We start from the raw sequence: 22,694 nt of genomic DNA, 5'->3' as shown, positions 1-22,694 counted from the left end.
AAGGTTTTGTTCTGTCACCCAGGCTGGAGAGAAGTGACTCAATCATAGCTCACTGCGACTTCAAACTCCTGGGCTCAAGCTATCTTCCCGCCTCAGCCTCCCTCGGAGCTGGGACTACAGATGTGCACCACCATGCCCAGATAATTCTTAAAATTTTCAAATAGGTGGTGTCTTGCTATGTTGCCCAGGCTGGGCTCAAACTCCTGGGCTCAAGGGATCCTCCTGACTTGGCCTCCCAAAGCACTGGGATAATAGGTGTGAGCCACTGCACCTAGCCTCCAGGCTATTTTGAGAGAAGTCTTGAGTACCTACTTCAAAGAATTTAAATGAGAGGATGAAAGTAAAGCAGTTAGCACAGGATCTGATACTAAACTAATAGTGACGATAATACTATTGTTGCCAGGCACAGTGGCATGCTTACTTGGGAGGCTGAGGTGGTAAGACAGCTTGAGCCCAGTTTGAGACCAGCCTGGGCAACACAGCAAGACTCCGTTTCTTTAAAAAAAAAAAAAAAAAAGATACCTCATTCTTCGTTCCACAGCAGCAGCCTCCAACAAGAATTTATCCAGCACCAAATCTATATTGGTCCTGAACAACACAATCCAATCACCAACATACAAAACCAAAAAACCAAAAATATTTTATTGCTGAGTCATCCTGGGGTTCCATAAAGGACCCCAAGCCTTGCTTGGAGTCTACAGCTTTGCTAGGACTCCCGTGACATCAGGATAGAGATTGAGGCACAGGGTCCTTTGGGTTCCAATTAAGGAACTATCTACTGTGATTCTGTTAATCTTATTAGTCCCTCCAGGTCACTTCTACTTCATCTGTCCGATACCTGTGGAAAAACAGAAGAAACATGGTGGAGAGCTAGCCCTTAACATCTTCCATTCTTCTCTGCCCTCATGTTCCTGGACTCTCTTCCCTGCTGTTTTGTCTACATCCCAAAAATCTACCCTCACCAAGAGCTGAATCACTCACCTCTGTGTAACCCCAGAATCACTGAGTGGGGTCCTGTGTCCAGCCTGAAACATCTCCCAGCCAGCCTGGGCTATCATGGCTCCGTTGTCAATACAGAATCTGGGATGAAGAGATATGAAAATTGGGATCTAAGGGTGGAAAATCCCTATAACAGGGAGCAGTAAAAAAGAAACCAAAGGGAAAGTGTGTTTACCTCTCATCTGTAGCAAAAAGCTGGGCTCCACGTTCCTGGCACATTGTCGCCATCATCTCCTGTAGCCTCACATTACCTACAAAGAGGTAGGGAACAGGATTAGCTTAGTTTTAGCTATCTCTTCATGGTCCAGCAGAACACATCATGTGCACTTACTTAGAACAATGACGTAGGGGACCGGGGCAAGGATTGGGAAGCTTACTCCAAACCCTTAATGATTTAGAGTATCAGAAGGAAGACACACAGTGCTAAGAACAGGAAAGAGGAACACTGTTCAATAATACATACAACCCACTCCTCCCACAATGAGGGCCTCCTGGGAGCCACAATGTGCCATGGCTCGCTCTGTGATCTCTACCAGCATTGCAAACACAGTTTCCTGTCGGGGACACATAAGGAGAAAATATTAGAGGGGCGCCCCAGATTAGTTCTGCTCTACAATATAAAACCTCCTCCAGTCCCAAATTTCTGTCCCAGCTTTTTACTGCATTACCTGCAGGGAGAAACACAGATCCTCAGGAGTACACTCGCCTGTGGCCAGCATCCGATGGGCTACATCCTACAATTAAAGGGAAAAACAAATGAATCAGCAAATCATGGTTTTGGGATTACATAAGAACAAAAGTTAATGCATTCGGAGGGTGACCATGTTTCACCACAATTCAAGTTACCAGCACATCCTGTACCACATTCCCTTCACTGGCATCATGGTATAGAACGAACAGCATTCATTTAAGATGCAATAATTAACTTTCTAAATGCTTGTCCTGACATGTCTCACCCCTTACTTATCCTGCTTAATTTTTCACCTGTACTCATCATCATCTGACACTTCATTTATTTTCCTCTTTCTTTTATCTCCCCCCCCCCCCCATTTAGAATCTAAGCTCCATGTAGGCAGGGATTTTTGTTTTGCTCCATGCTGCATCTCTACTACCTAGAACAGTACATGGCACACAGAGATATTCAATGAATACCTTATAAATGAATTTACTCAGCACATGATATGGACCAGGAATGTGCTATATGAACATACTGAGCTATGTGAAATACAACAGTAAGTAAAACAGATATGCCTCATTTAAAAAGCATGAAGGTGCCCCTGTCTCATCACCTCTCTCACACTCACCTCAATGAAAGACAGGATCCCTGAGAATGAGACGTCCATCCCCTTTACAGTGTACGGCAGCTCAACTAGCTTCTTGCCTCTGTGTGGGAATGAGTACACAAGGCACTAAGCCTACAGTCAACCGGCTTCTGACCCTCCAAATCCCCTCCCAAATTCTGTTCATATATACCATATATGGGGAAATCCCTGAAGCCCCAGAAGCCAGCCTGCTTCCACCTTATGTGCCCTTACCGCTTTGCCATCTGTTCAATGTTGTATCCTGGACTTGGGTCATTAGAAATCTAGCAGAAGAAAAAAATAAGGAAGGAGGGAATGGAAGAGGATGAAATCAGATATGCAGGAAGCATAAGAAGATTATTTACTATTTCCTCCCTCCACCTCCATGGCTTCCCAAAAGTTCACCCGCATTTTATGTTCTCTGCAGCCCCATTGGCTTACCTTCAGCACTCGAGCAAAACGATCCAGACAATTACCCACTGCAATATCGATGGTTTCCCCAAAGATACGGTAACGATGTTCCGAGTATGCAATCACCTAAGGGTGATGAGGATGTCCATGAAACCCCAAGTCTGTAAACAGGATTATTTGGCTTTGGGAGAAAAACATAGTAGAGGATCAACATGACCACCAGAGCTTCCAATAAGAAGTGGAAGAAAGGTGTTTCCCAAATGGTGAATGGGTAATGTTTTTACAGCTCTGATTTGAAAAGAAATCTGCATACCCTGAGGATTCCAGGAATAGAGTCCTAATCTACAAGACAGTCTAGGTCCAAGCAGAAATAAATTATCATTTCAAATACATTTGTTTTCCGGCTTAGAAGTTCCTAATACATTCCTTAAATGCAGTCTTGACAGTAGGGAACAGGCTTTTCTGCTGGGAGGCAGAGAACATGAATCCTTCTAAATTATGACATAGTGACAGTGGTATTTGTTGTTTTGAGACAGGGTCTTGCTCTGTCTCCCAGGCTGGAATGGAGTGGTGTGATCATAGCTCACTGTAGCCTCGACCTCCTAGGCTCAAAGGATCCTCCCACCTCAGCTTCCTGAGTAGCTGGCCTACCATGTGTGGCTAATTTTTATATTTTTGTAGAGATCGGGTCTCACTATATTGCCCAGCCTGGTCTCAAACCCCTGGTCTCAAGCAATCTACCTGCCTCGGCCTCTCAAAGTGCTGGGATTATAGGTGTGAATCATTGTATCCAGCTGCGCACTGGTATTTAGAACCAAGAAGCAGAGTTGAAGAACTCAAAAATCTCATATGGAGGCAGACTAATGGCCCAGCCAAGTCAGCAATAGCAGTCCACTTAAGACCATTTTTCTGGCCGGGTGCAGTGGCTCACGCCTGTAATCCCAGCACTTTGGGAGGCCGAGGCAGGCAGATCACAAGGTCAGGAGAGACAGACCATCCTGGCTAACACGGTGAAACCTCGTCTCTACTAAAAATACAAGAAAAAATTAGCTGGGCGTGCTGGCGGGCGCCTGTAGTCCCAGCTACTCAGGAGGCTGAGGCAGGAGAATGGCACAAACCCGGGAGGCGGAGCTTTCTGTGAGCCAAGATCGTGCCACTGCACTCCAGCCTGGGTGACAGAGCGAGACTCCGTCTCAAAAAAAAGGAAAAAAAAAGACCATTTTTCTTTTCTTTTTTTTTTTTTTTTGAGACGGAGTCTCGCTCCGTCGCCCAGGCTGGAGTGCAATGGCGTGATCTCAGCTCACTGCAACCTCTGCCTCCCAGGTTCGTGCCATTCTCCTGCCTCAGCCTCCCAAGTAGCTGGGATTACAGGCGCCCACTACCACGCCCAACTATTTTACGTATTAAGGCCATTCTTCATATGTGACCAACTTTTAGTACAGAGATTATCTGTCACCTACTGACACATATGCTGCAGACTTAGAACACCAAGGGTTTCCTAGGAACCTTAAGAAGTCCCTTTCCCTTCCCAGTGCTGTCAGGGATTCCTTCCCTTTCTGATACAGACCTTAATCTGCTGTCAAAAAGATAGTAACAAAAGAGAAGGAAAAACCCTGCCTTCCTGCTTCTGCTATCCACTCCTCTCTACCTAATTACCCTCCCTGTTTCTTACACCTAAGCAAACATTAAAAGAGGAAGACAAAGCCGCCATTGCTCCTTTTTATCACCTCTTGTGGTCTCCATTATACTTTCCACAACCCAAGTCCCTAACCTTGTATGTCATCCTTCAGGCCTCAACCAACTACTTGCCCTCTACCTGCTGAAGTTTCTGCATCGTTTTCATGGGAAACACATGCCTCATCTTCTAGACACAACCCTTTCATGGGCTGGGGACAATGCTGAACTATTTCTAATGATAATTAAGTGTTCTGTTGGAAAGGAATCCAATCCCAACCTTCAAAAGGTCATATAAGGTATCCCAAACAACTTTAGCTTCACTTATAAATTTAAAATATCTTCTGGCCGGGCACAGTGGCCCATGCCTGTAATCCCAGCATTTAGGGAGGCCGAGGCAGGTGGATTACCTGAGGTCAGGAGTTCAAAACCAGCCTGACCAACAGGGTGAAACCCCGTTTCTACTAAAAACACAAAAAATCAGTCACGCGTGGTGGCAGGTGCCTGTAATCCCAGCTACTCGGGAGGCTGAGGCAGAATAGTTTGAACCTGGGAGGCAGAGGTTGCAGTGAGCCAAGGTCGCACCATTGCACTCCAACCTGTACAATAAGAGCGAAACTCCGTCGCAAATAAATAAGATAAAATAAAATACCTTCTATAATTTATAAAGTATTTTTAAAGTTATTTATATTTCTAAACTTTTAGAACAACAAAGTCTATATAATCATCCTCAGTAATACAAAAACAAAATATGTAGTTGCCCTAAAATAATAAATCAGCAGGTAGTGTCCCTTAGTTCCCTTTTTCTTTTTTTTTTTTGAGACAGAGTTTTGCTCTTGTTGCCCAGGCTGCAGTGCAATGGTGCGATCTCGGCTCACCGCAACCTCCACTTCCTGGTTCAAGCAATTCTCCTGCCCAGCCTCCCAAGTTGCTGGGATTACAGGCACCTGCTACCACGCCAAATTAATTTTTGTTATTTTTAGTAGAGATGGGGTTTTGCCATGTTGGCCAGGCTGGTCTCAAACTCCTGACCTCAGATGATCCACCCACCTCGACCTCCCAAAGTGCTGGAATTACAGGTGTGAGTTGCCATGCCCAGTAACCGTTAGTTTCTGTTGCTAAGATTTATAGAAAAAATAAGCTTCAAAATAATGCAAGATCTTTCAGATATTCATTATTTTGAAGGCTTCAATCCTTACCATTCATTTCTTTCCTGAAGTAGAAATTCCTAATCTTTATGATCAGATATAAAGTCTGATAATGATAAGTCATCTAATGTTCTGAACATGCCGCCAAAATTTGCAATGTTACAAACTCGGCTGGGAGTTTTCTGGTCTACGGTATTTTAGGTTCAGATGAGTTCAGCTTTGTTCCTGACATTCCCCTGACTCAGATAGAACAAAGATGATATTGGTTCAGTGCCTCGGAAATTGAGATGGAATGGGTAGAACACTCTAAATACCTGCGTATTTCCTCCACTGACATACAACACGGTTGGGCTGGTGGCTCCAGTGATGAGGCGGCCCATCTCAATGTGGCCTATACAGTGGTTCACACCCACCAATGGCTTATTCCACAGTTGGGCCACAGTACGGGCCACAACAGCCACAGAAACCAGTGGGGCACCCATGCCAGGGCCTAGGGAGACAGAAATGGAAGTTACAATGCTAGAGATTGGAAAAAAAATAGGTGGGGGAAGTAAGGGATGTGAGGTGGGGTAGGGGTAGTGGTGGTGGCAGAGGTAAGGTGTCGGCTATTTTGACCTAGCCAGGTTGCAGGTATATTCCTCCATCGTTGACCACTCTCCCAGCCATACCCTTGGTGTATGCAATGCAATCGATATCCTGGGAGGTTAATCCAGACTCTGTTAGTGCCTCCTGCAGCAGGTCTAGGATAACAGCTCGGTGATGCCTGGCTGTATCACCTGGAAGGAATCCTAGAAAATGAACATAGGTCAGACATCACAGGGATTTTTGGTAGCAAAGGTAGGTAGGAAGTTACAGAAAGCAACAGGAGTTTTAGTGATGTAGTAAGAGTCCTTTCACTTTCCCCAAGCATCCTATCTTCCACATTTTCAGACACACTCTTTCCGGCTTCTATACAGGCTCTTCAACTTTCAGAAATTCTCTTCTTCTTACCCTACTCAGCCTTCGGGTCTCAACGCAAGTGGTATCTACCTCACACCCTTTGGTGATCTTTTTTTTTTTTTTTTGAGATGGAGTCTAGCTCTGTCACCCAGGCTGGAGTGGCCTGGCGCGACCTCTGCTCACTGCAAGCTCCACCTCCCGGGTTCATGCCATTCTCCTGCCTCCGCCTCCTGAGTAGCTGGGACTACAGGTGCCCACCACTGCACCCGGCTAATTTTTTGTACTTTCAGAAGAGACAGGGTTTCACCATGGTCTCGATCTCCTGACCTCATGATCCACCTGCCTCAGCCTCCCAAAATGCTGGGATTACAGGCGTGAGCCACCACGCCCGGCCTTTTTTTTTTTTTCTTTTGAGACGGAGTCCTGTTCTGATGCCCAGGCTGGACTGCAGTGGCATGATCTCGGCTCACTGCAACCTCCGCCTCCTGAGTCCAAGCGATTCTTCTGCCTTAGCCTCCCAAACAGCTGGGACTACAGGCGACGCCACCACGCCCAGCTAATTTTTGTATTTTCAGTAGAGACGGGGTTTCACCATATGGCCAGGCTGGTCTCGAACTCCTGACCTAGTGATCCGTCTGCCCTGGCCTCCCAAAGTGCTGGGATTACAGGCCTGAGCCATTGCGCCCAGCCTGGTGACCTTCTTTCTCTGGGACCCTACAGAACTCTGTGCATGATGATGTCATTTATTTAACAATTACAGCATTATAATTTTCTGTGGTTTGCTCGGCTTAATCATGAGTATCTCAAAGCAATGAGTATTTTGTTTATCTTTGTATTCCCAGTGCCCAAGTGCCTAGAGGAATGAATGCTAAACATACATACCTATTTCTAATGAGTAATCTGTCACATCACCTGTTCAGGGAGGCTTTTCAGATACATGCAAATCAGTTGCCCTCTCCCATGTATGCAAGTGTTTGAGGGGAGAGTAGGCAAGATATAATAGCTTATTAAAAGTATCAATTAAAAGTTGTAATGTGTTTTGTACTTTCTTTTTTTTTTTTTTTTGAGACAGAGTTTCACTCTTGTTGCCCAGGCTGGAGTGCAATGGCATGATCTCGGCTCACCGCAACCTCAGCCTCCTGAGTAGCTGGGTTAACAGGCATGCGCCACTAGGCCCGGTTAATGTTTTGTATTTTTTAGTGGAGACAGGGTTTCTCCATATTGGTCAGGCTGTTCTTGAACTCCGACCTCAGGTGATCCACCCCGCCTCGGCCTCCCAAAGTGCTGGGATTACAGGCGTGAGCCACCACACCCAGACGTGTTTGGTACTTTCATCTAATCTTCAAGACCTAATGATACAGGTATTATTCCCATTTTAAAAACAAAGACCAGGCCCGGGCGGTGGCTCATGCCTGTAATTTTCACACTTTGGGAGGCTGGGGTGGGCGGACCATCTGAGGTCAGGAGTTCGAGACCAGCTTGGCCAACATGGTGAAGCCCCGCCTCTACTAAAAATATAGAAATTAGCTGGGTGTGGTAGCACACACCTGTCTGTAGTCCTAGCTACTCGGGAGGCTGGGGTAGAAGAATCTCTTCAACCTGGAAGGCAGAGATTGCAGTAAGCCGAAATCGTGTCATTGCATTCCAGCCTGGGCAACAGAGCAAGACTGTCTCAAAAAAAAATTAAAATAAAAAATAAAGACCAAATGTCCAAAACATAAATATTTAATATGAATACAGCATAGCCAGCCAGTTCTCTGACATGTAACCTGGGAGTCTTTCCACTCTCATCTCTCTACTCATCCTAGAATATTTCAAAAAATAAATTTTTTTTTAAAAAGGAGTGTATATTCAGGGCAACTGGAATATATACTCCTGCTAAGCGTTTTTTAAACAGAGTATTTCGAGTCCATCTCTATTATACTGTTTATCATGCTGTAGTATAAACATCTATTTATATGTCTGACTCCACAGCAGTATCATAACATCTATTTCTGAATGCTTAGCACATAAAATGAGCTCAATAAACGGTAAACGAACTCATCAGATCCACGTCCAAGTGCTTGTAACTCTTCTAGTCATCAGCCTTGTGACGTTAATAATGTCACATAATTTCAATGAGACTCAGATCAAAAGCTGCACCTCACTAGTATTTAGGAAGATGGAAGGCTGATTTTCTGCGGGGAAGTGCGCGGAAAACTCTTAACTCCCCTACTCACCCACCTGTGCCCGGAGGCGTGACATAAGTCCGCCGCGGGTTCGCCAGCACCTTGCCATCCCGCACCACACCCACGCCAATCTTATTGGCGCTGCCTTCAAAACCCAGCACCGCCGGCATGGCGGAGCCTGGGAGAAAACGCCAACAGGACTCCTAGCAACGTCAGGAGCTGTGGAGGTCCTCCCTAGTCTGCGCTCGGCCGCAGCTTTCCGGAGCGCAGAGGAAGCGGGCTAGCCTGCAGATAACAGTGGGAAAGACAGCGCAGAACTCCCGCGAGCGGAGACCAGCCAAGGCCCCTCGAGGGACCTGTCTTCCTAACTGCCAGGGACGCCGAGCCGACTCTGTGCCTTACAATCCTATCTGTTTTCCTAGCTCTTTCCCGTGGTCCAGCCCAGCCTTCTCCACTTTTTTTTCCCTCTTGCACAGCGTTAGAATCTTAAGTCAGAGTCACACAATGTGCCGTGCGTCTGGCACAACGATAAACAGCCCGAAGGTGGGTTGGGGCCCTAAGTCTCCTAGAGAATTAGATGAGGGAGGCCAGGCCAAGCGACTTCGTCACGTGGTGTCAGACAGACCAATCACGCGCATTCTTCAGCCATGTGAAGCGTGCCTCTGATCACGTGACCAGGTCCGCTACCCACGTGGGGGCTCAGCGTGCATCCTTCTTTGTGCTCGGGTTAGGAGGAGCTAGGCTGCCATCGGACCGGTGCAGATACAGGGTTGCTCTTTTGCTCATAAGAGGGGCTTCGCTGGCAGTCTGAACGGCAAGCTTGAGTCAGGACCCTTAATTAAGATCCTCAATTGGCTGGAGGGCAGATCTCGCGAGTAGGGTACAAGGCACTATGAAATGATCTAGTTAACGTGGGTGAGGGGCTGAAGGGCCTGTGGTGCACGGAGGCGGGGAAAGGATTTAGAGATAACATGGTTTGAAAGGCGGGACCTGGTGCGGGGATCCTCTTGAGAGGAGTCTTCACCCCAGGCTTAGCTGGTTTCATGATTTCTTTGCGTCTGTAGGCAACGCGGTAAAAATACTGCTTTGGTGGGCGACGCGGTACAGGTGCCGAAGAGCGTTCGTTACGGGAATGCCGAAGCGTGGGAAAAAGGGAGCGGTGGCAGAAGACGGGGATGAGCTCAAGACAGGTAAGAGAATAAAATGAGCCCCTCTTCCTAGAAGCTACGGCGGGGGTGTTTGTAATTCCCTTGATGAACGGTAAGTACGGGCCGACTCATTTTTGCAGGGGTTTGTGAAGACGCAGTAACCCCAGGCTTTCGTTGGGTCCATAGTTAACGCCGGATCGCGGTTGGAAACCACCCACTTTTTGTCAGTATATATTACTCATTTTATAGAGCCAGAGCCCAAGAAGAGTAAGACGGCCGCAAAGAAAAATGACAAGGAGGCAGCAGGAGAGGGCCCAGCCCTGTATGAGGACCCCCCCGATCAGAAAACCTCACCCAGTGGCAAACCTGCCACACTCAAGATCTGCTCTTGGAACGTGGATGGGCTTCGAGCCTGGATTAAGAAGAAAGGATTAGATGTGAGTGGTATTTGAGGGGAAGAGACATTCTTTAGTATTGAATGATCTTAGGGTTTAGTCACCCCTTTTCTCCGTATAGCCTTCAGGCTGTTTTTTCTCCTGCCTGCAGTTTTCTGTGGGGCTTCCCCAGTCTTGCCAGTTATATTTCCTAAATGTCTGTTCCTTCACTTCCATTGCCATTTTCTTTTTTAATGTTCTCTCCTCTTCCCAGAATGTTGCAGAAACCTCTACTATATTTCCTCCATTTTATCTTCAGCATGTTCTCCATTTCATTAACTATAGCTTAAAAATCTTAGCTTGCCTATAGAAAAAACACATTCATAGTATAGCATGTAAGACTTTCTTACCTCTCTGTTTTCATTTATCTAGCTTTGAATTGTTTATTGTTTAACCTCGAACTGCTTGACTGTTTAACCTGTGCATATTTATGACTTAGCATATATTCAGTAAATGTTCTGCTGAATTGATAATACATTTTCCACCTTTCTTTTCACTTATAGTGGGTAAAGGAAGAAGCCCCAGATATACTGTGCCTTCAAGAGACCAAATGTTCAGAGAACAAACTACCAGCTGAACTTCAAGAGCTGCCTGGACTCTCTCATCAATACTGGGCCGCTCCTTCAGACAAGGAAGGATACAGTGGCGTGGGCCTACTTTCCCGCCATTGCCCACTCAAAGTTTCTTATGGCATAGGTGAGACCCTATTGATGCCTAATGCCTCAACTCTTCAAGACCAATTGCTAATTCTCCATCTCTGCCCCACCTCTTGATTGCTTTCCCTTTTCTTACAGTTTTTTATGCTAATTCTGTTTCATTTCTGTAGGCGAGGAGGAGCATGATCAGGAAGGCCGGGTGATTGTGGCTGAATTTGACTCGTTTGTGCTGGTAACAACGTATGTACCTAATGCAGGCCGGGGTCTGGTACGACTGGAGTACCGGCAGCGCTGGGATGAAGCCTTTCGCAAGTTCCTGAAGGGCCTGGCTTCCCGAAAGCCCCTTGTGCTGTGTGGAGACCTCAATGTGGCACATGAAGAAATTGACCTTCGCAACCCCAAGGGAAACAAAAAGAATGCTGGCTTCACGCCACAAGAGCGCCAAGGCTTTGGGGAATTACTGCAGGCTGTGCCACTGGCTGACAGCTTTAGGCACCTCTACCCCAACACACCCTATGCCTACACCTTTTGGACTTACATGATGAATGCTCGATCCAAGAATGTTGGTTGGCGCCTTGATTACTTTTTGTTGTCCCACTCTCTGTTACCTGCATTGTGTGATAGCAAGATCCGTTCCAAGGCCCTCGGCAGTGATCACTGTCCTATCACCCTATACCTAGCACTGTGACACCACCCCTAAATCACTTTGAGCCTGAGAAATAAGCCCCCTCAACTACCATTCCTTTAAACACTCTTCAGAGAAATCTGCATTGTATTTCTCATCTATAAAAATAAGAATCCTCCAACCAGGCTCTTGTGACAGACTTAGAGTTCTTTTAAGCCCAAGAATTTTTATTTGAGGGTTTTTTTCTTTTTTAAGAAAAATTGAACAAAGACTACTAATGACTTTGAATTATCCACATGAAAATAAAGAGCCATAGTTTCAGCCTTGCTGTCTTTGTGTCTTACCCCTTTGTGGGGCTACATATTCCCTTCCTCATATTTTCGTGCATACAAGTTAACAACTGAAAAAGGGTAGAGTCATGACCTTATTTATTTACAAGCACAGGATAAGTCCCTAACCTCCCCCAAAGACTGAGCAACTCTACCCAGCCCAGTTAAATACTGCAACTGGTTGGGGGGAGGGGGGTAAAAAAGGTCGGAAGGAGGAATTAAGGGAAATATAGGAATAGGGGAACATATCCCACATTAAATAGTTATATACACATCAGTTCCTGTGGTTCTGTACAGAGCAGCGGCTGACCCCACCCCCACAGGAAACAATGTGGGGAGAGGAGACTGAGGGTACTGAGGCCAGAGCCAACCTCTGGTGAAGTGCAATAGCAGCAGCAAAGTCCTAATGGTGCACAAGAGGGAGGGGAACCCCCAGGGCTACCCACCCCCACCCTGCCCTGGAATGTGTAAGGGACAGGAATGGCTCTCAGGGAGCACACAGGAAGGACAAGGCTGGAACCGTCTTTAGGACCCAGTTTTAAGGGCAACGTTTTGCCTACTTCACCCTAGACACAGCAACCCTTGGAGGAAAGCAGATGGTCAGCAGTGCTCTTATCTGCCCCTCCAAACCTAAGTGAGGGCCTGGTTCCTTCCTACCTCTCCCCAGGGAAAAGGAAGGCAGCTGCTTGGCTTCCTTATAGAAGCCCTGGGAGCCTTTAACTACCCCAGCTCCCTTCGTAGTGTCACTGTCCCCACCAGGGAGGGGCCAGGCACAGTCTGTGGGTCATCAGGCTCAGGAGAAGTTCTGGACAGGGTGGCTGACCTTCATACAGGCCCAATAAAGGGCCCGGCCCAAACACAGCACAGCCAACAGGATGACAAATGCCCAGGCTGCATAGATGCCTCCATATCGCCGTGCATGCTTCCATGTGCCAAACTGATTAAGGAGGGAGAAAAAAAGAAAGATGGGGTTAATGTTGGTCTCCACTACCTCCTATGAGTCCTAAGAAGAGTAATAACTCATGCTTCAGTCCTTGTTCCTTATCCACATGTAGCCACCCTCAGGGACCTTCTTAAAGGCAGAGCTGTTCAGCTCCCTTCCCTTAGGCAGTAACATACTCATCCCATCCCACACTGTATCTCAGTTTTTCTTAATATCTGACAACTGAGCCAGGTTTGCAAATAGCAACTCTTAAATTAAGCACTGCACTGTCCTATCCTCATCCTACAGAGAAAGGATGGCTGTTTTGCACTCTTAGTAGTAAAAAAGTCTGTTTGATCAGCCACCTTACACTTTAGCTCATCCATATCTTAAACTACTCCCTCAAGTTTCCTCCACTTTTTTTTAGGGTAGCAATTTCCCAGATCTTAGCCTATAGAGATGAGGCTGCAGAATGAAAGAGACTGGGGCAAGGGTACTCACAGCAAGGCCAGTGGCAGTGACTGCCAAAAGCAAGCCAAGCAAGAAGCAGCAGATACATCTCTTACGTGGGTATCTGCGCCCAATAGATGACCTGTGGGGAGGCAAATAGAAATGGATGCTTTCTATAGCCATAGTTTTTACTCCATACATCAATGACCAGCTCAATCCCTAATCACTTACACTTTCCTGCAGTGAGGACAACGTGCCAAGGTGCGGTCTGTGAACTCTGTCCACTATGGAGAAAGAAAACGAAAATAATAGCACAAACAGGGTCCCCCTCAATGAGAACCTTGGGGTGGGGATGCAGAACATGTTCCCATAGGACAGACTTTCAGGGGTCATTACCATTACTCCAAGAAATATACTCGAAATGACTCCTAGTCTCCTTTCCCCTCCCCTTCCCAATACCTCTTCCTCACCAGAAAGGTATTCTTGCAATGTCCACAGATAACCCTGACACCCATGGGTTGTGGTTCTGGACTCAGAGGTCCGGGATGCACAGGCCCCAGGTTGATGATTCTTTTGCTATACAAAAGAAAAAGACTGTGTTTGAAAAGTTTTTAATCCTAAAAATCTTCACACAGTCCCTGTTTCACATCCTCCACTCCCTGCCTATCAAGTCACTCGACTTTGTACACTTAAGATACTCTGTCCCCCAACTGTATACCCTCAAGAATCCTTGAGAAAGAAAGTGCACTGCTTAAACTTCAGGTCCCCAATTCCCCTCCGACCTCAGGATAACACACCCAGTCCCCAAGGCTCTCTATTCTCCTAAACGACATCATTTCATCCCAATATTTTTATTGAGAAATGAGAAAGACTGCTGTAACATTCCTGAGGCATATGCTTCAAAGCCTTTTCTCCTTCTAAATAAACACTAGGCTCTCTCACCTTTACATTCTCTATATACGCTCATCCTTTTTTGACTTTCCAGTTCCTCACTTATGCCCTTCCCCACATTATGCCTCTTACCAGTAGGGCCGAGGGCATGCAATCCGTTGGGATGTCACTTTGCAGATAAGGAGACAGTTACAGGGGCATCGAACATATTTTTTCCCTGGGGGTGCATTCTTGATTGGCTAGAGAATAACAGGGTCATCAGCAAGCAAACCTCTAATCCCAATCCCCTCCACTTCCCTCCAAAAACACTTTATGAGATCAGAAAAATAAGGTGCTAGCCAGGAAGGAGAAATAAAACAGACTACAACATGAGATTTGCAAATAGGAACTAGGCTAGGTGTGAAGTGAGAGAAAGTAAACGTTAGCTTTGGTGAGTGGCTTTTGGGGAAATGGCTGCGTGAGACACCTGGAACTGAAACCTGGGTATCATCAAGAGCACTTGGCTAACAGCCGGAAGGTCAGGGTCTAGAACCAAGACATCAGAAAGAGGATCCAGGAAACAGGGCCCATTTCATATATATGTATAACTCACAGTGGCTTCATTGCAGACACCACACTTGACTACGTGCTGATGCATCTTGCCTTCCACGTTGATGAGAGACTGGCAGACTCGGCAGGTGATCATAGGGGCACTCCCACTGTCTGGGCTAGTTAAGGGTGAATAGGGGGGTGGGTCCTCTCCAGGCAACACGGCTGGATGTCCCTCGGGGAACGGGGGAAATGCTGGAGAGGAAGAAAATAGAAGGGCTGGGATCACTTACAGACATCCTCCACTGATGCTCCACGGTGGTAGGGAAGTCTTTCTGATTTTCAACCCTCTGCCCAAGCTCGGAGGGCTTCTCATAATTGGTGCTTCCATCAGGTTGCTCAGAACCCCCTTCCGTCCCACGCTGTGGTCGCGATTGCGGAGGGAAGGAAGCCTCGCCCAGTCACAGGTGCAGCAGTCCCGCACCTGGCGACTGGGACCCGCCTCCGCCCTCGGTCCCGCCCCCTCCCCGGCTTTCAGAGTACCCCGGGGAGCACCTCGGACCCGCCCCGGCTTACCCTGGGGCGGGGCATGTTTACCGGCTCCGTACGGTGGTGCGGAGGGGGTCAGGCCTCCCCCGGGCCCAGCCCCACTCCCGCCTGGCCCCACTAAACCGTTGCCGCCCGCGCCACCGTCGATGGGCTCGGACAGCAGCGGGGAACGCTCTCCATCTGCCGCCATGGCCGCCACCGCCGCCTCCCCCTCAGGTCGGCGATCCGGCTCCCTTCGCCTCTGCCGTCGCCGCAGCCACCGCCACCGCCACCGCCACCGCCGCTACCGGGTCCCCAGGGCGCCTGCGCGCCGCGCGCCCAGCTCACTCCGCAACCAGTGGCCTGCCCCGCCCCGTTCCGTCTAGCAGCACTTGATAGGCTCTCCCCGCCCCGGTCATGCTGTTATTCTCGTAGATAAACCAATTCCTAGTCCTGTGAAGGCAGCTCTCCTTTTCCATTGGGGAACGTCGCACAAACGTCAACTGTCACATGACCTGCCAGATGCTGCTGGGCTTGCAAAACCTGCACGTGACTAGAGGTTCTGCAAGCTATTGGGAGCGACGCCCATCGCGCTACCTCCAGACCAGGAGGTGGGGCTAGGCTGCTTCTGCTCAACTGGTCTTCTGGAAGCTGCACGGGCTCTGTTGCTCTGCCCCTCATTGGTTCAAAGACAACACTGAAACACTTTTCTCCGGCTTTGCGTTATAACTGGTTTTCTATTGGCTGGTGACTTTCCTTCCCTAGTCCTGTGATACTAGCGGCGCAACTGCATTGGCCCGAACTTAGCGCCAGAACATGGGGGGCGTGGCTTATGCATTTTAAAGGTGGCTGGGCGGGTGCAATCAAGAAGTGCGGAAGCTTGGGATCTTCAGAGTGGGGAGAAGATGGACGGTGGGGAACAGTAGACAAAGTTAGCCATTCTACTCGAAGAAGTACCTTTAAAAAGTCAGGGTAATGATGTACCAGGAGGAAATGGATTAAAAAGTTAAGATTATCTCTCCAGCCTTTGTCGCTGGAGTTACTTTAGGGACGGGACACAAGACTCGGTTCTCCTGGAAGCTGCCCTTACAGAGCCCGTCTTTCCCCACTGCTGATCAAATTGTTAAATTATCTTTTCATGAGTGTCTCCAATACTAGAAGATTTCGTCGTTTTGCTAAAAAAAAAAAAAAAAAAAAATCCAATAAAGATGGGGTCTTGCCTGTGCTGGAGTCAAACTCCTGGGTTTGATCTCCCGCCTAAGCCTTCCTAATAGCTGGGAAGGACTACAGGCGCAAGCCACCGTACCTTTACTCAATTTTATGACCACCAATCTTTAACATTTGTTATTAGCAGTTTGTTGATTGGATTAATCAAATCCAAGGTTATTTTTGTCACCTTATTTGACAGATGGGACAGTCTTTAGACCTGTCTCAACTTTGCTTCCAGCAAAGGGGCAGTGCCTCCCTCCCCTACCTGAAGTCTCCTGTGGTCTTTATGGGCACCTGAACCGCACTTGGATTTTTTCCCGAGTCATAGCCCAAATTGGGACTGCTTTAACTATGGGAAGCAACAAGGAATCGATAAAAACAATAAACCCCGAGGAGGTCCATTATCAGCTTGGCTAGCAGATTCTCCACTGAGAAGGAACCTGCATGGAAGAAAGTACAGCCAGCCCCAAATATTTAATAACAAAGGAACTGCTGATGTCCCAGCACTTGGCTGTTACAGGGGCTGGAGACTTCATCTAGTTCCTGATTTTTTTAGACAGGGTTTTCTCAGGCCAACTTCTACTTAGAAGCTAGTAACCTTCGACCAGTTAGATAAGAGCCCGTAACAGACACTTAAAGAACTAAGGAAGCTCCAGATACAAAATAGGGAAGAGGTTGTAGCTCCATAGAGGGAGGCTAGTCTGCTGCTCTTTCTGCTGTTTGTGGCACACGGACACTCAAGCATTGTCTGAGGTTGGAGTAGGTTTCATTATTTGTGCCGTAGTTACACATATATTCCAAAAACTGTCCTAAAAATAGTTTTTAAATATCTACACTTTGTGAAAGACACTCCTTAAAAAGGAGTGTGAAAGACATTCTAGGCAGGGAGACAGAGTACTGTAAACATTGACAGTATAAAATATCAGGCCAGGAGTGGTGGCTCATGCCTGTAATCTCAATGTTTTGGGAGGCTAAGGTGGAGGATTGCTTGAGCCCAGGAGTTCAAGGTTACAATGAGCCATGATCTCAACCTGGCCAACAGAGCAAGATCCTGTCTCAAAAAAAAAAAAAAAAAAAATCATATATATGGAAAAATATCAATACTAGAAATTCATGATACAGCACATGCTTCATAATAAAAGAATTAAACAACGTAATACAAGTTCAAGAAAAGAAGAGATCACGTCTAACTAGAGCAGCCAGAGAAAACTTCTAAAACATAAAGAAAAATGAATATTGTGCATGGATAACTAGGACCTGAGCTCTGTCTTGAGTAGGTCAATAGGCAGAAAAATGCAAAAAATAATAATATTTGTAACTTGATCACAATTAATAAAGCATCTTCTTTTCTTTCTTTCTTTTTGTTTTGAAACAGAGTCTCATTCTGTCGCCAGGCTGGAGTGCAGTGGATGACCTCAGCTCACTGCAACCTCCACCTCCCGGGATCAAGCGATTCTCCTGCCTCAGCCTCCCAAGTAGCTGGGATTACAGGCGCCTGCCACCACACCCAGCTAATTTTTGTATTTTTAGTAGAAATGGGGTTTCATTATGTTGGCCAGGATGGTCTCGATCTCTTGACTTCTTGAATCACCGATCTCGGCCTCCCAAAGTGCTGTGATTACAGGCGTGAGCCACTGTGCTCGGCCAATAAAGCACTTTCATAGTTGTATTCATTTTATTTCAGAATCCACTGTGAAATGGACAGGGAAGCCAAGACTATATCTTTATTTTACAGATGTGGAAACTGAAACTGTGTAAAATGGAGTCATTTAAGCTAAGTGACAGACTGAAATGGAGCTCTAAATCCCGGTCTTCTGACTTATGATCTAATGTTTTACATTCAAATAATTTGATAGGTAGACTGAAAGGGGCAGAAGCACAGAGGTGGCAGAGAGAAGGTGCTTGGGATGGGCCCCCTTTTATGCTAAATGCCTGGAATATAGAAGCTGCTTGATAAATGGCTCTCAAATTAATTAACAAAGAAACTTAAGCCCCATCTTGGGATAAATTTGCTGGGTACTGAACAATATTGTTAGCTGCAGTTGCAAGCAGGGCAGATATTCAGCTGGGACACTACAGGGTGGCTGGCATTGGTTGTTTATGGTGGCATTGGTTCTGATTGGTTGGTACCTGTATTATACAGATAAATCATTTTAATATTATCTTGGGTAAATATTGGGCATCTCAGGTACTGCCTGATTTTTACTTATGGGGTGGGATCTTCCCACTTAGATTGAGAACAATTAGGCTATTGAGGTGTACTGATTTGTTAGGACTGACATAGCAAAACACTACAGATAACATAAACGACAAACATTTATTTTCTCACAGCTCTGGAGTCTGGAAGCCCAAGATCAAGATATTGGCAGGTTGACTTTCTCTGGAGGCTTCTCTCCTTAGCTTACAGATGGCCACCTTCTCCCTATAGCACAAATGGACTTTTCTCTGCACACATTTTTGCTTTCTCTTCCTCTTTCTCTTCTTTTTCCATACTTTTAGGGTCTCACTCTGTCTCCCAGGCAGGAGTGCAGTGGTGCAGTCATAGTTTATGGTGGCCTTGAACTCCTGAGTGCAAGCAATCCTGCCACCTCAGCCTCCCAAGTAGCTGGGACGACAGGTGCATGCCACCATGCCTGGCTAATATTTTTATTTTTTGTAGAGACAGGGTCTCACTATGTTGCCCAGGCTGGTCATTGGTCTCTAACTCCTGGGCTCAAGTGATCCTCTTGCCTTGGTGTCCAAATTCTGGGATTACAGACCCTGCCTGGCCTCTCTTCTTCTTATGAGAACAACAGTCTTGTTGGATTATGGCCCCACCATTATGACCTCATTTAACCTTAATTACCTCTTAGAGGATCTTATCTCCAAATATAGTCACAATGGGGGTTAGAGAGTCAACATAAGAATTTGGGGGAACACACTTCAGTGTGTTATATAATAGAATATAAAGAAACTGTGAAGATTTCAAAGCATTTTTTTCTTTAGATTTCCAACAAAGTGATAACCACTACAGTGTGTATATGGCCAGAGGATGGGGTGGAAAACATCTGCTTGGCTTCTATGACCCAAAGTGTCCCAATTTGATTTCTTTTTTTTTTTTTTCACATATTCCACATGCCCTATTTATTTTTTCCTCTTTCCTGAAGTGGTAGTTTATCACCTGTGTGAAAACAACACAATCCCTTCATGCATTTCAAAGGCACAGAAAGTTTCTGGTAATGTGCAGAGTGAGTTAACTAAGACCAGGGTTAGTTTGCCAGGGGTTGGATGAGATTGGGGTAGGGTATGGCCTGGTTTTAAATGATTAATTTATGTTAATTACATTGGGACTTTGCTCCTTTGTGCTCCTTGCTCTTCCTAGGCCTCAGTTCTTTACTCTTTCCTTTAGGGAATTCTTGGCTTCCCTTTCTACGAGCTAAGGTCTTTGGAATAGAGGGTGGTAGGCCAGTCCTTTATCTCTACTCTGTTCTTCCTACCACTGAGTGAGGCACAGATGGAAGTCTCACTCTTAGAAAAGGGAAATAAAAGTGATCTCTATAACAGAAATAAAAGGGCTGGATGTGGCGGTTCATACCCAGAATCCCAGTACTTTGGGAGGCTGAGGTGGGAGGATCACCTGAGCCCAGGAATTTGAGACCAGCCTGGGCAACATGAAGAGGCCCCATCTCTAAAAAAATAAAAATAACAAATAGGCGAATGTGGTGGTGCATGCCTGTAGTCCTAGCTACTTGGGAGGCTGAGGAAAGAGGATTGCTTGAGCCTAGGAGATTGAGGCTGCAGTGAGCTGAGGTTGAGCCACTATATTCCAACCTGGGTGGCAGAGCGAGACCCTATCTTTAAAAAAAAAAAAAAAAAAAAAACAGGGAAAAACCCTAAAATATTTTAATTTCAGTAATTGGAGAAAATGGAAGATCAAAGATTATGGTGGTAAGGAGAGTAGATGTTTTATCTTATTTTTTGAGATAGGGTCTCACTCTGTCAGACTGGAGTGCAGTGGCACCGTCACGGCTCACTGCAGCCTTGACTTCCTGGGCTCAGGTGATTCTCTTGCCTCAGCCTCCCTAGTAGCTGGGACCACAGATGCCACCACACCTGGCTAATTTTTGTATTTTTTGTAGAGGTGGGGCTTCACCATGTGCTCAGGCTGGTCTCAAATTTCTGGGCGCAACTAATCCTCCTGTCTTGGCCTCCCAAAGTGCTGAGATTACAGGTCTGAGGCACTGTGCCTGGCCAGGGGTAGATATTTTTAAAAGAGCATATTTAGCTTGTGATCTAGAGATAATAAGAGATCTCAGTTGAGAGGGCAGGAATAAAATAGGTTCCCTATCTAAAGGATCCTGACAGGCCTATAGAGCTTGCTTCTATAATTGTTGACATTGGGAGTCACTATCTAGAGACGTCTCCCCACTTCACAAAGCAATACTGAGTGACTTAGAACCTATTGCTGCCACCTTTTTTTAGTGTCCTTGATCTTGAGGGTAGAGGATAAGTGTGTTACTAAGTATGTTCCTGGACAAGGAGTTCCTCTGAAGATAGAAGTGATGAGAAGATAGAAGAAAGGGTAATAAGGCATTAATGAACTCTAATCATCCTAAGATTGATGATTGGTTCCTGTCTATAGGAATGCTACAGGAACTCTTTTACCCTAAAAGTAAATAATAAAGCACAGTTCCAGTTTCTTTTATGTGGATACAAGGTAGCAGTGACTAGAAAAGATAAGAGCAGTGCTGTGCTCTAGCATAAAAACGCAATTATGCTATGCAATATGTTAGCCACTAACCACATGTGGCTATCGAGAAGTTACAATGTAATTAGTATGATTAGGTAACTGAATTTTTATTTTTATTATATTTCATCTTAATTTTATTACTTTTAAATAGCCACACATGGCTAGTGCCTTCTGTTTTGAACAGTGTGGGATTCACTGGAATTGATAGGCTGGATATACCTCTAGTTTTTATTTTGATTCAATTTATGGTTAGGTGAGTCTAGAAAGATCAAAAGAGAAAGACACAATGGAGATTAATAATAATAGCCAGCATTTAATGTGTGCTTATTATATAGTCAGGCACTTACCTAAACATGTAAAAGGTACTCTATATAATCTTTGCAAAAATAGTACTATTATCGCTATTTTACAGAGGAAAAAATTGAGGCATAATAAGAATTTTACTTGTCTAGGACCACACAACGAGTAAATAAGGGGTGAAGATGGCATTCATACACAGATAGTTTTATTAGAGCCCATTCATTTACACTATGTAGATTCAGGAATGAGGTGTCATGGAGGGACTGGGGCCATGATTCCCAAACTCTGTGCCAAAGTACAAGCTTACAAGCGTACTGTGGGATAGTTTTAATTTTCAAAGGAAACACAGCAATATTTTATATTTCTTAAACACTGTGTGACCTATTAACTTGAGGTGATTCACAGTTGGAACACTAGATTGTACCACATTCCTTTCGATGACAGTATATCTGGTCGGGTGTGATAGCTCATGCCTATATTCTCAGCACTTTGAGAGGCCGAGGCAGGCAGATCAATTGAGGTCAGGAGTTCGAGGCCAGCTTGGCCAATATGGCAAAACTCTATCTCTACTAAAAACACAAAAAGTAGCTACGCGTGGTGGCAGGCGCCTGTAATCCCAGCTACTCAGGAGGCTGAGGCAAGAGAATGACTCAAACCCAGGAGGCAGAGATTGCAGTGAGTCAAGATCATGCCACTGTACTCCAGCCTGGGTGACAGAGTGATACGTTTCAAAATATATATATACAGACAACGTATCTTTACAAAAGATGGTTTTAGAAGGTCCCTCTGATAAAAATTAACTACTATGTAAAAAAAAAAAAGAAAAAAAAGAAAAAAAGTACTCTGTAAAAATCAGCACGGAACAGAAATTGAGGGTGGTAGCATTGGATTCCAACATGTGAGAAGTTGAGTAGTGCCAAACAGATGCACATATCCCATAAGTAACTATTTGTGGTTATTTAAGAACGAAATATTTTTCTTTCAATTTGTGTGCATTGTTATTTTCAAAGTGCTAATAAGTTCTCAGGAACCAGCCACTCGCTCTGTTGTCCAGGCTGGAGTGCAATGGTGAGATCTCAGCTCACTGCAACCTCTGCCTCCCAGGTTCAAGCCATTCTCCCTGCCTCAGCCTCCCAAGTAGCTGGGATTACAGGTGCCTGCCACCACGCCCAGATAATTTTTTGTATTTTTAGTAGAGACGGGGTTTTGCCGTGTTGGCAGGTTGGTCTCCAACTCCTGACCTCAGGAGATCCGCCCACCTCGGCCTCCCAAAGTGCTGGGATTGCAGGTGTGAGCCACCGCGCC

At 45.9% G+C, this 22,694-nt stretch overlaps 3 protein-coding genes across 7 annotated transcripts; 1 reads left to right on the top strand and 2 right to left on the bottom strand.

Annotated features, from left to right (window-relative positions):
* Positions 1-615: 615 nt before the first annotated feature.
* OSGEP (O-sialoglycoprotein endopeptidase) lies at positions 616-8,968 on the bottom strand. The gene is made up of 11 exons (XM_007990656.3): positions 8,696-8,968; positions 6,202-6,321; positions 5,848-6,023; positions 2,742-2,837; positions 2,535-2,584; positions 2,304-2,382; positions 1,668-1,733; positions 1,463-1,553; positions 1,175-1,250; positions 982-1,080; positions 616-838 (listed from the first exon to the last, which is right to left on the bottom strand). The coding sequence occupies exons 1-11, from the start codon at positions 8,808-8,810 to the stop codon at positions 799-801; spliced, it is 1,008 nt and encodes a 335-aa protein (XP_007988847.3). The 5' UTR covers positions 8,811-8,968; the 3' UTR covers positions 616-798.
* A 350-nt stretch (positions 8,969-9,318) lies between these two features.
* APEX1 (apurinic/apyrimidinic endodeoxyribonuclease 1) lies at positions 9,319-11,824 on the top strand. 4 transcript variants are annotated; one of them, XM_007990661.3, is made up of 5 exons: positions 9,319-9,409; positions 9,705-9,830; positions 10,038-10,225; positions 10,726-10,918; positions 11,049-11,824. In XM_007990661.3, the coding sequence occupies exons 2-5, from the start codon at positions 9,773-9,775 to the stop codon at positions 11,564-11,566; spliced, it is 957 nt and encodes a 318-aa protein (XP_007988852.3). In that variant the 5' UTR covers positions 9,319-9,409; positions 9,705-9,772; the 3' UTR covers positions 11,567-11,824. The 4 variants fall into 4 exon arrangements, with proteins under 4 accessions (XP_007988852.3, XP_007988851.3, XP_072869060.1 ...); XM_007990660.3 differs by having other exon boundaries at positions 9,354-9,464; XM_073012959.1 differs by having other exon boundaries at positions 9,369-9,459; positions 9,710-9,830.
* A 90-nt stretch (positions 11,825-11,914) lies between these two features.
* PIP4P1 (phosphatidylinositol-4,5-bisphosphate 4-phosphatase 1) lies at positions 11,915-15,468 on the bottom strand. Of its 2 annotated transcripts, none has more exons than XM_007990657.3 (7): positions 15,200-15,468; positions 14,688-14,878; positions 14,228-14,334; positions 13,675-13,780; positions 13,436-13,488; positions 13,256-13,346; positions 11,915-12,769 (listed from the first exon to the last, which is right to left on the bottom strand). In XM_007990657.3, exons 1-7 carry the CDS (start codon positions 15,360-15,362, stop codon positions 12,626-12,628), a joined length of 855 nt encoding a protein of 284 aa, XP_007988848.1. In that variant the 5' UTR covers positions 15,363-15,468; the 3' UTR covers positions 11,915-12,625. The 2 variants fall into 2 exon arrangements, with proteins under 2 accessions (XP_007988848.1, XP_007988849.1); XM_007990658.3 differs by having other exon boundaries at positions 15,221-15,468.
* Between the last annotated feature and the right edge of the window lie 7,226 nt (positions 15,469-22,694).

The sequence above is a fragment of the Chlorocebus sabaeus genome, chromosome 29, assembly GCF_047675955.1.
Source record: "Chlorocebus sabaeus isolate Y175 chromosome 29, mChlSab1.0.hap1, whole genome shotgun sequence".
Taxonomy (NCBI): domain Eukaryota; kingdom Metazoa; phylum Chordata; class Mammalia; order Primates; family Cercopithecidae; genus Chlorocebus; species Chlorocebus sabaeus.
The sequence above is the reverse complement of the archived record's forward strand: the minus strand, read 5'-3'. Positions and strand labels throughout refer to the sequence as shown.